Below are 14,141 nucleotides of genomic sequence, written 5' to 3'. Positions count from 1 at the left end.
GCCCTGGGCTGGGGTCCCGGAGGGTCGATGTGTGGAGTGGGGGGAGGACGACGCAGCAGGGGGGAGTGGAGCAGCCTATGGGGATGGAGCGGGGGCTGGAAGGTGCATCCCAGAGGCCCTTCTGGTCCAAACCGGCCGGTCTTTTTATATTCCCTTATTAAACGTTTTGTTAAGGCTTTCTGGCTTCCCCGCCTCGCTGTGCCGGGGGCTGCTGGCAGCCTGGGATGGCCCACGGCCGGGAGGTGTCCCCAGGCCTGCTGCCGGGGAGCGCGGGGGGCCCGGCGGGGGATGCGGGGGATGCAGACGCGTCCCGCCCGAGGCTGCGCGGCCGCGGGGGCGGCGGGGGCGGCTCATCCACCGGGAAACTCCAAAGGCGGGAGGCGGGGCCGCTCTCTGATTGGCGCTCTGGCCGCGGGGCGGGGCACAGGACTCGCTCGGCATTGGTGAGAGTGCTCGTCGGGGAGGCGGGGCCGCTCTCTGATTGGCGCTCTGGCCGCGGGGCGGGGCGTGAGGCTTCTTCCGCGGGAACCAGGAGCCGCGCGGGAAACCCGCTGCGGGCCGTGCGGCCATGGCGCTGCGGGCCGGGGCGCGGCGCGCCGAGCCGGCGGGTGCCGGCCCCGAGGGAGCGCGGCGAGGGCGGCGGGCGGGCGGGCCCCGGGAGCCAGGGGCGGGGGGTGAGGGCGCGGTGCCTGGCAGGGACGATGGCCCCGCGCTCTCCGCTGTCAAGCGCCTGGAGCGATCGCAGCGCACGGATCGGCTGGACGCGCTGTTCGGCTTCGAGCGGCCGGCGGAGCCCGGCGAGCGGACGGGCTGGCTCATCAACATGCACCCGGTACGGACCGGCGGGACGGGGGCGAGCACCCAAGCGAGGGGGCGTGGGCGTGTCCCCCGGGGAGGCCCAGCAAAGGGCAGGAGGGTCCCACGGAGAGACCTCTGGTAGCGGCCGGGGCAGGGTCCTCTAGGGAAACCCCCGCAGCACCTGGGGGGTTCCGGCGGAGATACTTCCGGTAGGGCCCGGGCAGGGGGTGGAGTCCCTCCGAGTGACCCGTGGTAGGACCTGGGGAGGGTCCCCTGGAGGGGCCCCGAGGGTGCCGCTGAGTCCCTGGTGCCCGCATGCAGACGGAAGTGCTGGACGAGGACCGACGGTCCGTGAGCGCTGTGGATTACTACTTTATCCAGGAGGACGGGAATCGCTTCAAGGTTGGTGCCCGGGAGAGGGGGCCAGGCGGGGTACAGGGTCACATAGAGGGACCCACCACTGTCACTTGTCTGCTCTCTCCTAGGTGGCCCTACCCTACAAGCCCTACTTTTACATCGCAACCCAGAAGGTGAGAAAGGGTCCCTGGGAGGGCTGAGGTCCCCAGGGAAGGGGGCAGCAGGTCTCTGGGGAGCAGGAGACCTCATGGGCATACTACTTTGGGGTGGTCTCCAAAGGGACAGAGCCACGCTGCTCAGCCCCAGGGTCTCTTGGCAGGGCTGTGAGCGGGAAGTGTCCTCATTCCTCTCCAAGAAGTTCCAAGGGAAGATTGCAAAGCTGGAGACTGTCCCCAAGGAAGACTTGGACCTGGTTTGTATTCCTCTGCTCTGTGCTCTTGAGTGACAGGCTGGGTTTGGATTTTGCACAGCTCTAGCAAGGGAGGAAGAGACTGAGCCATGAGGTGAAACAGTGGGCTTGGCTCCCATCTCCTAGTATCACTGGTGGTGCCTGTCAGAAATGGGTTAGTTACAGCTAATTGTATATCAGTAGTAATTATATTTCTCTCCTGGAGCGTATCAGCTGTCTCACGTGTTCAGGGCATTTAGCTGCAGGAATTAATGAATGATTGGAGGAGGAGGGGGTGCTTGTGCTTGACCTACTCCTCCTCTTCCCCAGGTGGATCCCACTCCTGGTCCTGCCAGTGTGGGTAGCAGAGTTGCCTGGGCCCTTGCTGTGTGGGTTGGACTTGATGGTCTTAAAGGTCTTTTCCAACCAGAGTGGTTCTGTGATTCTGTTTGCAGCTCTTGCACTCTCCCCTGACCTGCCCACCAGAGCCTTCTCTTTGCACTTGGCTCACTCACCCATTGATGCTGCTTTTTTGGCCAATTCTTCCACCTTGCATCAGTCTAGTCTGCCTTTCCCACCCTCTCTTCATGTGGCCATCCCTCCATACTCAATCCCCTGAGCTGGCCTTGTCTTGCTGCTTTGCAGCCAAACCACTTGGTAGGCCTGAAGAGGAACTACATCAAGCTGTCCTTCAACACAGTGGATGACTTGGTTAAGGTGCGGAAGGAGATCTCTCCTGCTGTGAGGAAGAACAGGGAGCGAGACCAGGCCAGCGATGTCTACACGGCCATGCTATCAAGGTGGGGGCTCACCTTGTGTTAATAATTAAGCTCCCTTAATTATATCTTAGCTGTCCTCAGAGTGATGTTGTCCTGCCTGGGGTCTGAGCCCAGCTGTGCCTCTCTGACAACTGTCTGCAAGGTGGTTCCTCTGGGATGGGGAGAGCTGTGCGGGTACCTCTGCCTGCCTCTCAGATCAATTCCCTGTCCCCTGTAAAAGGATGCTGAGCTGGGCAACCTTCTAGCTGTGTGACTAAAGGGAGAAGAAAACCCCAACAAACATTTTCTATGGGAATAAGAAGCCAGACACTTGTTCACAAGATGGAAACACAGTTGCAGGCAGAAAAAAAAAAATCAACAAACAACTTTGTTTTTAAAGTCACCCAGAACACATACATGAAAAATTTGCCTGACTCTGGTTTCAGTTGAAACTTGAGAAGAATGAAGTGAGATGAGCACTCTGCTCCCCTGGAAGGCATGTGGTCCCTGCTCACAGTGCTTCCCAGGCTGCCACGTCATCCATACTCATTACCCAACTTAGAAATGGCAGAACTGTTGGGTGTTCAGGCACATGTGGCTTGTATGCCTGTACCTCTGGCAGAAACATGAGAAAAGGGACTTTAGGCAGGAATGAAGGGCCTATGTGTGCTGGACACCCTGGGGACACCTGTGTGGGTGGCAGGGAAGTGTTTCCTGTCCCCAGTGTCCCCTGCTGTCCCTCGGGCTGTCACCGGTGCGGTGGGGCTGTCCCTGCCGAGCTGCACATTGGGCTGAGGAGGTTGCTTGGCTCTGCTCCTGGCAGCGCACTGAGTGGGGGCAGCCTCAGCACGGAGGAGGAGGGACCCTCCCGAAAGGTTGCCAGCCAGATGGACAACATTGTGGACATGCGGGAGTACGACGTACCCTACCATGTTCGCCTCTCCATTGACCTGAAGATCCATGTGGTGAGTGAGGACTAGGGAATCCAGAAGAGCTTCACTTCCCTGCTGCTGCACTCCTGGCTTGCCAGCAGGGAGGGAGCACTTTCTTTCCAGGCCCTTTGCAGAGGTGATGGTGAGTTCCTGTGTAAAGCTCAGTCCTGTGCTTCTGGGCCTTCTCCTTGGTGAAGGTCAGGCAGAAAAGTTAAATGACTGACACAGCCACTGCTCCAGCCTTTCTTCTGGGCTGCATTGAGCTGGCACAGCTCTGTCCCCAGCAGCCAAAGTGCTGCAGGGGCCTGGCCTTGCAGTGAGGCCCTGCCTGCCCTCCCCTCTCCCCAGGCTCATTGGTACAATGTGCGTTATCGGGGCAGCACCTTCCTCCCTGAAATCACCCGCCGAGATGACCTGGTGGAGCGACCGGTGAGCACTGGTTGGGGTGTCAGTGCTGATGTGGGGCTGGGGTATCGCCCCAGGGAGCTGCTGGTGGGAGTGCTTTTTTTCTGGGCTGGGGTCATGATTTTTGGATGGATAAAGCAATTAAATGATTACTGGGGAGGGTCTGATTCACTTGCTGGGCTAGCGCTGGGCTTAATGGCAGTCACTCTGGAATTCTGCTTTGGAATATTTTCTAATGGATTTGTTTCTGCTCAGGATCCTGTTGTTCTCGCCTTTGACATTGAAACTACCAAACTCCCTTTGAAGTTTCCTGATGCGGAGACAGACCAGATCATGATGATCTCCTACATGATTGATGGGCAGGTAAGGGCCAGCAGAGTGGTTTCCCCCCTGCTCCATCAGGGAAACCAGGAGCAGGTGAGTGCTTTGCCTCCAGCCCCACCCGCTCCTGGCTTGCCTTGGCGTGGAGCTGTGCACATGAACCCAACCTAAGAATGATACGCAAGGTATTTAGTGTTATGGTGCCCAGCTCAGGTTACTCCAGCTCCTCTACAGGAGCAGCAGTAACTTAGAGAGCACAGGGACAGCTCTGCTGGCCCACCTTGTCTCCCCATGGCCTCATTAGCATATGGCCAGCACTACCAGCAAACTCCCAAACAGTTGTTCCCCCTTGACAGAAGCTTTTCAAGAGGAAAACATCCCATCGTGTGGACAGCATTTTTGGTTTACCTGCAAGCCCAGTCCTAACTGTTGTCCTGTTATCTCCCTAGGGCTACCTGATAACAAACAGGGAGATCGTCTCTGAGGATATCGAAGACTTTGAGTTTACTCCCAAACCAGAGTACGAGGGTCCATTTTGTGTCTTTAATGAACCAGATGAAGTAAGTCAGTTCTGCCCCACCAGACTTTTGACCTGCCTGGGGCTCTTGTTGGCCAAAGAGACCAAAGAGAGCTGGGTCAGCTTCCTTGCTGGGGAGTGCAGGGGCCCCAGGGGGCTGGTCATTCTTCATTTCTGGGTAATAAGGGTATGAGAGGTCAGGTTTGAGCTAGGTGGGGTGGAGAGGGTGTCCCAAAAGGGGGCAAGAGAGCAGACAAGATGGATGTGCACAAACCAAGATTAATTGCAAACAGCACTAGGGTCTTAACTATTGAACTACAAAGGCACAAGTTGGATTGTGGGAGTGTTGGGATATTGGGGTAGCAAAGGGAGTGTTAAAGCAATAACACAGGGATGTATCTTAACAATAAAATACACAGTAGTCAGTTGACAAAGGTTAACTATTTGAGTGCTAGGAACTTAGGTACTAGTAGGTCTTATACTAGACCTAAAACAATTATTAAAATTGTAACTAAGTAAGGTGATAATACAAGGGTTGCAATTATCTGACAGGATTTGAAGGTCTTAAAATTCTAGAACTTAACAGCGAAAAGTTTCTTTAAAGCCAACTGATGAATAGGGAGCTGGTATCTCTTACCCTTTTGTGGCTACAGACAGGTGTCCCTTGTCACAACCTCTGAGGAGTAGCCACTCGAGCAGGTGTCCCTGCTAGAGGGAAGAAGTCCCAGCACACCTCCTAGGGAAAGTGTTCAGGTTTCTCCCCAATCAAAGATAGAACCAGGCTTTTATAGAATAAAGTGATTGAGTCTTGTCATTTAGCTACTTAACCATACCTCTAAAATCTCTCATTGGAGAATAAAAGGAAAAACCCAAGAAGGCCCTTTTCTCACCAAGCAAACTCTTTTTGTTTATCTGTTCATTCTTTTGTCTCCATTTTGGGCCTAGTTGTGTCTAGGCTGGACTCTGTGTTCTTCAACACCAGAGAGCAGCTGGTGTTATGAAGGTCAGTTGGCCTCTGTTTGTACCTTTCAAGGTTGTTACCAGTTCAGTGCTTGCTAGGCCCTTTCCCCTGGGAATCTTTCCACCCCAGGCCAGGGGGTGTAAAACCAAGAGACACAGAGCAATTGAATCACAAAGGGAAACTGAAGCAGGCACACTGAGATAGAGCATCCTGCTACAGAGGGGAAAGCTGGAAAAAACTGTGGTATCTACCAGCTCTCCATGGAAGAGGTGAAGTTACTTTATATAGATACCTTTTCTACCCTTCTGTTTCATCCTAGGCTCATTTAATACAGAGGTGGTTTGAACATGTCCAGGAGACCAAACCCACCATCATTGTCACATACAATGGAGACTTCTTTGACTGGTAAGATCAGGAATGAGAACTAAGCTGGCAAGGTGTCACCTGAGCTGTGGGGCAGGGTAAGGTCCTTCCATAGCTCGGACATGGTGACTGTGTGATCTGTGCGGGCTGTCTGGCCAGCTTGAGCACCTTGCCAAGTCCTGTAGTTGTTGGCTTGGAAGCATGAACTCCTGTAGAGTCCTGTCCACTTGGCTGAGCTGCTCTAAATCCCCATCAGTGTGGGGTTGTTGGTGTGTGGGTGAACCCAGTCTTGGAGAGCAGGGAGAGGGTCAAAAGAGATCTGGAGGATATTGAGGAGGGGGCAACAGGCAAGCCCTCAGGAAGAAAGGGGAGAGAGACCATGTGCCTTCAACTCCTGCTGCAGGGTGTAAGTAGTCAGCTTTGCGTCTTGGGCCATGCTGAAATTCTGTCCTGCAGGAAGTTCTCCCCATGGCCAGACATGGCTGGATAGCACAGAGAAATGGCAAGAACAGTTCTTTAGGTAATTTGTGACAAAGCAGTTGTGAGGCAGAGATGAAGGGAAATAGCTGCTCCGTTCCTCTTTCTCATGTTGCCTCTTTCCTCAGGCCCTTTGTGGAAGCAAGAGCAGCAGCTCATGGAATTGATATGTACCAGGAAATTGGATTTCAGAAGGACAGCCAGGGAGAGTACAAAGCATCCCAGTGCATCCACATGGACTGTCTAAGGTACCAAGTGTTGCCATTCTACCATATACTTGCATCTTTGTCTCTTAAATTTATATCAAATACCTGCGGTTGTATTTGAGTACTGTCCTCCTCATGTCTGTTGGAGCTTTCATGTGTCCCACCCCTCAAGGCTGGCATGACAGTCCATGTCTTTGTGCTACTTCTTCCCCTGGGTGCTCTGTGTGCCCCAGGAGCTGCCAAGCTTTCCCTGGGGAGGGCTGTTGAGGCTGTCTGTCTCCCTGCAGTCCCCTGGTGCCTGGCCTTGGCTGTCTGAGCTCTGAGCTGGGCAAGCAGAGAAGGGGTGAGATAAGATCAGGCTATTGGAATGGGGAACAACAGCCTCCTGGCACAGCCAGAAGAGGAAAGGACACATTGTTTGCATGGGAGAGAGAGAAGTTGGGTTTTTTTTCTCTGGGTTTCCTCCCCTTGAGCCATGTCTGGACGTTGGAAAGTGGCTGACTGTCCTTGCAGTCCTGGTGGTGCCTCCTCCTCCAGTGGTTGAATGTTTATCCTAAAGCCACAGCAGGAGCTGGAAGTTGGTGATTGTGAGCAGTGGTGATGGTGTGGATGGTGTGGTTTGTCCTGGCTGAGATTGAAAGGCATTGGTAGAGATGTTGGATACCTAAGCTGAGCAGCCTCTTACTCCATTGTATTTGGATGCATGGCTCTTGGTTGCTCTCAGGGAGAAGTCCCCATTGCCATCAATGTCCCTGTTAAAACTGAGCTCCCCTTTGGAAGCTCGAGACCCTCTTTGGAGGGCAGGGCTGGTTTCCCTGCACCAATTGTTATTTTTGTGGTTCTGTTCAGGTGGGTGAAGAGAGACAGTTACCTCCCAGTGGGAAGTCACAACCTGAAAGCAGCAGCTAAAGCAAAACTGGGTTATGACCCTGTGGAGCTGGACCCTGAAGACATGTGCCGGATGGCTACAGAGGAGCCCCAGGTATTCCCTCCCTGTGCTGGATCTCCCCTCAGCAATTGGAAAACAAGCCTTGAGCTGCTGCAGCATGATTCTTGCCATTAAAGTGTTATCAAATGGTTTTGCTTTAACAGGGGGGAGGGGGGTTGAGAAAGTAACTCAATCTGCCTTCCCAAACTACTGATGCTTAGAAGCACTTGAGCTATGGGGAGACAGGACAGGATTTCTTTGAAGTGGTTCTAGCACTGGCATTGCACTGTGTATTTTCTGTATGTATTTACATCAGTGAGATGCACCACCTAGATCAGAAACACCAAGAGCCATGACTTGCCGGAGGGGCAAGGAATAGGCTTAATGCTCCAGGTGTAGTGGGCAGGGCATTCCTGCTGGAGCCACCTCCTGGTTCCCAGACAGGGCAACATCGGTGCAGTGAGCTCACCCTCCCTGTTCCTCATTCAAAGGTGAGGTGTCACTGAGCGATGACAGCTAGAGCAAGATGTCCATGGAACTGAACTGATTCTTCTTTGCAGCAGATAGGGAGAAATTCACTCTTCCCTTCTTCCTGCTGATGTGTGTCCAGCAGGCAGCAATGACAGATGATTGTCTCTGAGCCGCTCTGTCCCCTTGCGCTTGGGACTGAGTTGCCTCTCACTTTCTCGGCAGACCCTGGCCACCTATTCCGTGTCTGACGCAGTGGCTACCTATTACATGTACATGAAGTACGTGCACCCTTTCATCTTCGCCCTGTGCACCATCATTCCCATGGAGCCTGATGAGGTGGGTGGACTCCTGAAATAGTGATTTTTGTCTCCCATGCTCAAGGATGCTCTGGCCACACAACCTGAGTCCCACTGCTCAGGCACTTCTCCAGCTATTTCAAGGAGGGAGGAAGCGGGATTTGGAGACTCTTCCTTTCTTTTTCACAACCCTGGGTTGTTGGCAGGACAGGGCTGGAGCAAGAAAGCATGGCTGAGGCTAATGCTCCATGCTCAGCCAAGTGTACTTGCAGTCATGGTCATGCAAAGCTGGGTCTGCTGACAGCTGTTGTCAGCTGCAGGGACAATGGTTAGGAACTGTCTGTGGAATTGTCCCTCTGTCCCCACCTGGTTTAGCTTACAAAAGGCGCTTGACAGTGGAGTAGTGTCAGGAGATGATGACAGCAGAGGTCTGGAGGTCTTTGCTCTGTCTGTAGCCTGCTCTCTTCCCAGCCAACACGAAGAAGGTGGAGTTCGTTTCTCACTTGCTCCCATCATCCTTGCTATGGGCTACAGCTCTGCCCATGGCATGGTCATGTGTGTCACCAGCTGAAGCCACCAGATCACTGATGTGGCTGTAAGGCCAGTGCAGTCCCAGCAGTGTTGGTTCAGGATTTCTTGATGAATGATAGGTTGGTTTGAATTGAAAAGGACCTCCAAAGATCTAGCCCAACCCCCTTGCTTTGGTCAGGGACACCTCCCACCAGCCCAGGTTGCTCCAAGCCCCATCCAACCTGCCCTTCAACACTGCCAGGGATGGGGCAGCCACAGCTTTTCTGGGCAATCTGGGCCAGGGTCTCACCACCCTCACAGCAAAGAACTTTTTCCTAATGTCCATCCCCACAGGAAAGATTTTTTTCCATATATCTAATATAAATCTTCTCTTGAGTTTAACATCAGCTTTGATGTCTCTCCTGCAGGTGTTAAGGAAAGGATCTGGGACACTGTGCGAGGCACTGCTGATGGTTCAGGCCTATCATGCCAATATCATCTTCCCCAACAAGCAGGAGCAGGAATTCAACAAGCTCACAGAAGATGGCCACGTGCTGGACTCGGAGACCTACGTGGGAGGCCACGTGGAAGCACTGGAGTCAGGGGTGTTCCGCAGTGACATCCCATGCCGCTTCAAAATGGTGAGGGCCATGCTGCCAGCCCCTGTCCTTGCAGAGCATGGTGGTGAGGAGTACCCCTCTGGTGGGGCTAACACCTCCTGTGGGTCCTGGCTGGGCATGGGCAGTACCCATCATGCTGCAGGAGACCTTGAGCACTTGAAGCTTCATGGAACAGGGCCTTGGTCTCCTTGGGGTCCTGTCTTCCCTCTGTGCTTCTCCCACCAATATTAAGCTGCTTCTGAACCCTTTCTGGGTGTCTGTGAACCTGTTTCTGGTTCACATTGCTATCTCCATCACCTTTCCCTTGCCGTGTTTCATGCCTGTGTTGTGCTCATGAACTCTTCAGTTTTCAGAGGTGGCTTCACTCTTGACGTTTGATGCACCACAGTTAGTGTGGGACGTTTTCATAGAATTGGTTTGGTTGGAAAAGATCTTTCAGATCATCAAGTCTATTAACCCAGTACTGCCAAGGCCACCACTGAACCATGTCCCTCAGAACCACATATGGCTTTTCAATCCCTCCAGGGATGGTGACTCCACCACTGCCCTGAGCAGCCTGTGCCAGGGCCTGACAACCCTTTCACAGAAGAAGCGGTTCCCAGTATCCAATCTAAACCTCCCCTGGCACAACATGAGGCCATTTTCTCTTGGTTCTATCACTTGTTCCTTGGGAGAAGACACCAACACCCTCTGGCTCCAAACTCCTTTCAGGGAGTTGTAGAGAGTGAGAAGGTGTCCCCTCAGCCTTCTGTTCTCCAGGAGGTAGATATAATGTAGTGAATGATGATGGGGGAGCATGCACTGGCTGTATGGAAGGGTCTGGGCTATGTCTGAATCTTGGACCCTTGCACCAGCCAGCAGGCAGCCATGAAAGTGGTGCTGTGCTACCAAACAAGTGCAGCCACTGCACATGAGCTGCCCTCATCTCTTCCCTTTGTTGTTTTGTTTTCTGATGTGGTGTCAGTGATCTGGGCCCCACCTGTGCCTCAATATGCCACCCTGCACTGTGGGGACATGCTGAGAGCTCCCTGAGTCAGGCAGGGACATGGGCAGCAGGGCTGGAGCCCATGGTCTCAGTGCTGTCCCCATGGCCCTGCAGAATCCAGCTGCCTTCGACTTCCTGGTGCAGCACGTGGAGAAGACGCTGCGGCACGCCATCGAGGAAGAGGAGGGCTTGCCACTGGAGCAGGTCACCAACTTTCAGGAGGTAAATCACAGAGAGGCTGGGCAGGGAGGACTGAGCTGCCAGGCTGGGACTGCAGCTTTTCAAGTGCCTGTGTGGGGTCATTTTATGCTCTACGGAGAGAGACCAAGCAGCCCATCCATGGGCATCTGCAGAGTAGAGGGTGTTAAGGGGTGTTATGAGCAGCCCCAGCCAGGCTTCCCCTGCCTGGCTGCTGGAGCCCAGCCCTGGGCTCCAGGGTCCCTGCTCTGGCTGAGGGCCCAAAGCTCTGAGGGAGCTGGGAAAGGATTTAGTGAGAAGACAGACCCCTCAGATATCTCAAATACTCATGATCCTCTTCTAGCTGATCAGAAGCAGAGAACAAAGTGCATGTTGCCTCTCCCCAAAGCAGAGTCTAGAGTTTCTTGGAGGGCATAATCAGTTAGGGGGGGACTTCTGGTCTTTACTGTTGTCTTCATTAACCCATTTTAATTGAAAAGGTCCTTGATCAAGTAACCTTCAGGATGCTTTCACTTCTATGAGCTCCTAGAGATAAAGCTTTGGAGGTCCAGAACAAAACCTAAAGTACCAGTACCTAAAGCTGCTTCTTTGGTCCTTTAAATCCTTTCCAGAGTCAGTGGCATGTGTCTCTGTGCAGGAGAAAGGACCAAATTCAACAAGTGTTTGACTCATTAACTCCTTCCTGTCCAAGTTTCATTTCTCTTTGTGTCTCCACAGGTTTGTGATGAAATCAAGGTCAAACTGAATTCGCTGAAGGATGTTCCGAACAGAATTGAGTGTCCCCTTATCTACCATCTAGATGTGGGGGCCATGTACCCCAACATCATTCTGACCAACAGGTTGCAGGTGGGTAACATCAATCTTGTGTCTCCTAATTTGTCTTTCAGATGATCCTGGTGATTCCTTTAATTTGATCCCCTTAAACAACAACTTTCTGCTCAGGGCAGGGGGAGCAGGTAAAGCTGGATGTGAAATTCAGTCAAGCTGCCATGGACACCTGGTCTGCAGAGGCTGAACTACAATTTTAGCAAGGGCTTTTCCCAAAAAAACAGCTATTGTTTTTGTGGGTTTTGTGTTCCCAAAGGGTTCTGAGAAGAACTCACGGGGTCCCATCTCTGCTCTTTGCACCTGAGCTCTTCTGCTACCCAGCACCTTTTCTGGTATGAGCCATGGTCTGGAGACCTGTCCCCTCTAATGCTCATGTGTCTCCTTGAGTCCAGCCCTCAGCCATGGTGGATGAGGCCACGTGTGCTGCCTGTGATTTCAACAAGCCGGGTGCCAACTGCCAGCGCCGGATGACGTGGCAGTGGAGAGGAGAGTTCAGTAAGTGTTGGATGGACTATGCAGGCTGGCCCACCCAGAAGGGGACAGATTCCTGCTTCTCCTCTGGAAACTGAGATCTGCCCTCCCCTACAGTGCCTGCCAGCCGCAGTGAGTACCACCGCATCCAGCAGCAGCTGGAGTCAGAGAAGTTCCCTCCCCTGTCCCCTGAGGGAGCACCTCGTGCCTTCCATGAGCTCTCCCGGGAAGAACAGGCCAAATACGAGAAGAAGCGGCTAGCAGGTAAAAAAACGTATAATAAATCAGCATCAGGATCTGGAGTGGTGTTTTGTGACCCAGCCTGTGAGCATAGCTCACCATTAATAACCTCTCTTGTGGCTGTGGGGTTAGTTCAGACTAGGCCTGGTCTCACACCATGTTTTGGGAGACCTCCAGGCTCCTAGCAGGCTCCCTTGTCCTTCCTGAAGAGGGGCCAGGTGCCTGTGTCAGCTTTTCTCCTCTTGCCTGTGGAGATCCATGGATTTGAGTGGAAATGTAAAAAGCTCCGTTTTTGGAAGGCTTCTAATTAAAGGCTGTTAATGGAAGGAAAACATGACATTATCCATCACCTGGAGTGATGCTGTTCAGCAGAACCATCCAGCTGGCTGGGGACAGAACCTAGGTTTGTGGGTGGGCCATACATGCCTCATGATGAGTTTATTCCCCTAACCTGTCCCTGCATCTCTGTGACAAGGTGCTGCTATCTTGGTATCCTCCTCCTCCCCCATCTGCAGTAGGAATGTCCCTGCTCACCCAGGCCTGATGCTTAGATGTCTCCCTGTCCATACTGTGCCTGTCCCTTAGTCTGTAGTGGGGCATCCATCCCTGAGAAGCTGCTTCTTGCTTCTTCCCTCAACAAGATTACTGCCGCAAGGCATACAAGAAGATTCATGTCACCAAGGTGGAGGAACGAGTCACCACCATCTGCCAGCGAGAAAACTCTTTCTATGTGGACACAGTGCGGGCTTTCCGGGACCGCCGCTACGAGTTCAAGGGACTGCACAAGGTACCCAGCTCAGCTTCTGCCTTAACTTGTCTTGCCAAGGCTGGGGACCTTGGCAAACTGAAAATCTGAGCCCTAGAGGGTTACTTCTTTGTATTCGAGAAGGGCCTGGTGGAGGTCCTGACAGCTGTGACTGCTTCAGCAGTGCTGTGGCACTTGCTGCCTCTGTGCTGCTGTCTGGACCAAAGCTTTACCTCCAGTTTTCGGGGGGTTTAGCAAGTCCTCAGCTGGTCTGTATTCTGATACGGCTGATTTGGGGGTGTTCAGCCTGGGGCATTCTTCCTACATGAAGACGAGCTGAGAAGCAAGGTCTAGATCTCAGTTTAAGGAACACTTGATTCCAAGAGGACATTCTAGTTCTCTGCTGGTTGAGAGTGGTGCTAGAGGAGACCAGGGCACATTATTCTTGGAGTGTGTTGAAGGCAGTCGTGGCGCCCTGGGATTCTGCCTCTGGCGGAGTTAATTAATGAGCCTTTGTCTCTGTGGTTACTCCAGCTGCCTCTTGCCCCATGAACCACAGAGCTGGCCCAGAGGCTTTTTTTATCCAGATGGTTCTCGTGGTCACCCCAACACCCCCAGGCAGTGTGCGTGGCTCCTGCCTGCACCTGGTCGGTGTGGGTGGGCGGTGCTGCCGGTGCTGCTGCAGTTCTGATCGTCACCCTCAGAGGCATGATTGGTGCCTCCAACATGTGCAAAGTGCCTCTGGCCAAGTCCTGCTCTACTGCAAAAGAAAAAGGATCGTTATCATGCTGCTGGTCTTTAGCAAAGACACTGCTTTAGAGCTATGTTGCTGTACTGGGACTGAGGAGGAAGTGGTTGATACCACCAGTAGCGATGTGTGGGATCATCCTGATTGTTTGCAGGTGTGGAAGAAGAAGCTGTCTGCAGCAGTGGAGACAGGAGATGCCTCTGAAGTTAAGCGCTGCAAGAACATGGAAATCCTGTATGACTCCCTGCAGTTGGCCCACAAGTGCATCCTCAACTCTTTCTATGGCTACGTCATGCGGAAAGGGTGAGTCCCTCCTGCTGATGCTGGAGGACCCTTGGGGACTGGTATTTTCCTAGGTTGGCTGTCACTTGTTTCACCTGCTTCACCTGCTTCACCAGGGTAGAGGTGGGTGCTGCCTGTAGCACTCTGCTTGCTTCTACCGATGACTTCTCATCCTGGAGACTCCTGCCAGACAGAAGTGTTGGGCATAAAGTGAGGGGAATCTAGTCTGTTAGTGGGGTTCCAGCTTTTCTGAAGCATAACTAGGGTGAGGAGAACAATCTGCTGAGGGTCAGTGTTAATCTGTTCCTTGCCCTCCCTCTGGAGGGTCCTCTTGCC

The 14,141-nt window shown here is 53.2% G+C and overlaps 1 protein-coding gene across 1 annotated transcript in view; it reads left to right on the top strand.

Moving 5' to 3' along the window:
* The first annotated feature begins 568 nt into the window (after positions 1–568).
* Positions 569–14,141, top strand: part of POLE (DNA polymerase epsilon, catalytic subunit) — a 39,369-nt gene continuing 25,796 nt past the window's right edge. The window contains exons 1-20 of the mRNA XM_051634268.1: positions 569–832; positions 1,120–1,200; positions 1,284–1,328; positions 1,475–1,567; positions 2,189–2,343; positions 3,125–3,266; positions 3,582–3,662; positions 3,894–4,001; positions 4,409–4,519; positions 5,757–5,842; positions 6,406–6,525; positions 7,333–7,465; positions 8,105–8,218; positions 9,117–9,329; positions 10,408–10,515; positions 11,209–11,337; positions 11,712–11,814; positions 11,908–12,054; positions 12,672–12,817; positions 13,678–13,826. Coding sequence (XP_051490228.1) covers positions 569–832; positions 1,120–1,200; positions 1,284–1,328; positions 1,475–1,567; positions 2,189–2,343; positions 3,125–3,266; positions 3,582–3,662; positions 3,894–4,001; positions 4,409–4,519; positions 5,757–5,842; positions 6,406–6,525; positions 7,333–7,465; positions 8,105–8,218; positions 9,117–9,329; positions 10,408–10,515; positions 11,209–11,337; positions 11,712–11,814; positions 11,908–12,054; positions 12,672–12,817; positions 13,678–13,826 — 2,528 coding nt within the window. The remainder of the gene's footprint in view (positions 833–1,119; positions 1,201–1,283; positions 1,329–1,474; positions 1,568–2,188; positions 2,344–3,124; positions 3,267–3,581; positions 3,663–3,893; positions 4,002–4,408; positions 4,520–5,756; positions 5,843–6,405; positions 6,526–7,332; positions 7,466–8,104; positions 8,219–9,116; positions 9,330–10,407; positions 10,516–11,208; positions 11,338–11,711; positions 11,815–11,907; positions 12,055–12,671; positions 12,818–13,677; positions 13,827–14,141) is intronic.

This window comes from Apus apus, chromosome 16 (assembly GCF_020740795.1).
Source record: "Apus apus isolate bApuApu2 chromosome 16, bApuApu2.pri.cur, whole genome shotgun sequence".
Classification (NCBI taxonomy): Eukaryota; Metazoa; Chordata; class Aves; order Apodiformes; family Apodidae; genus Apus; species Apus apus.
Note: the sequence above shows the minus strand (reverse complement) of the source record. Positions and strands in the feature narration are given on the sequence as shown.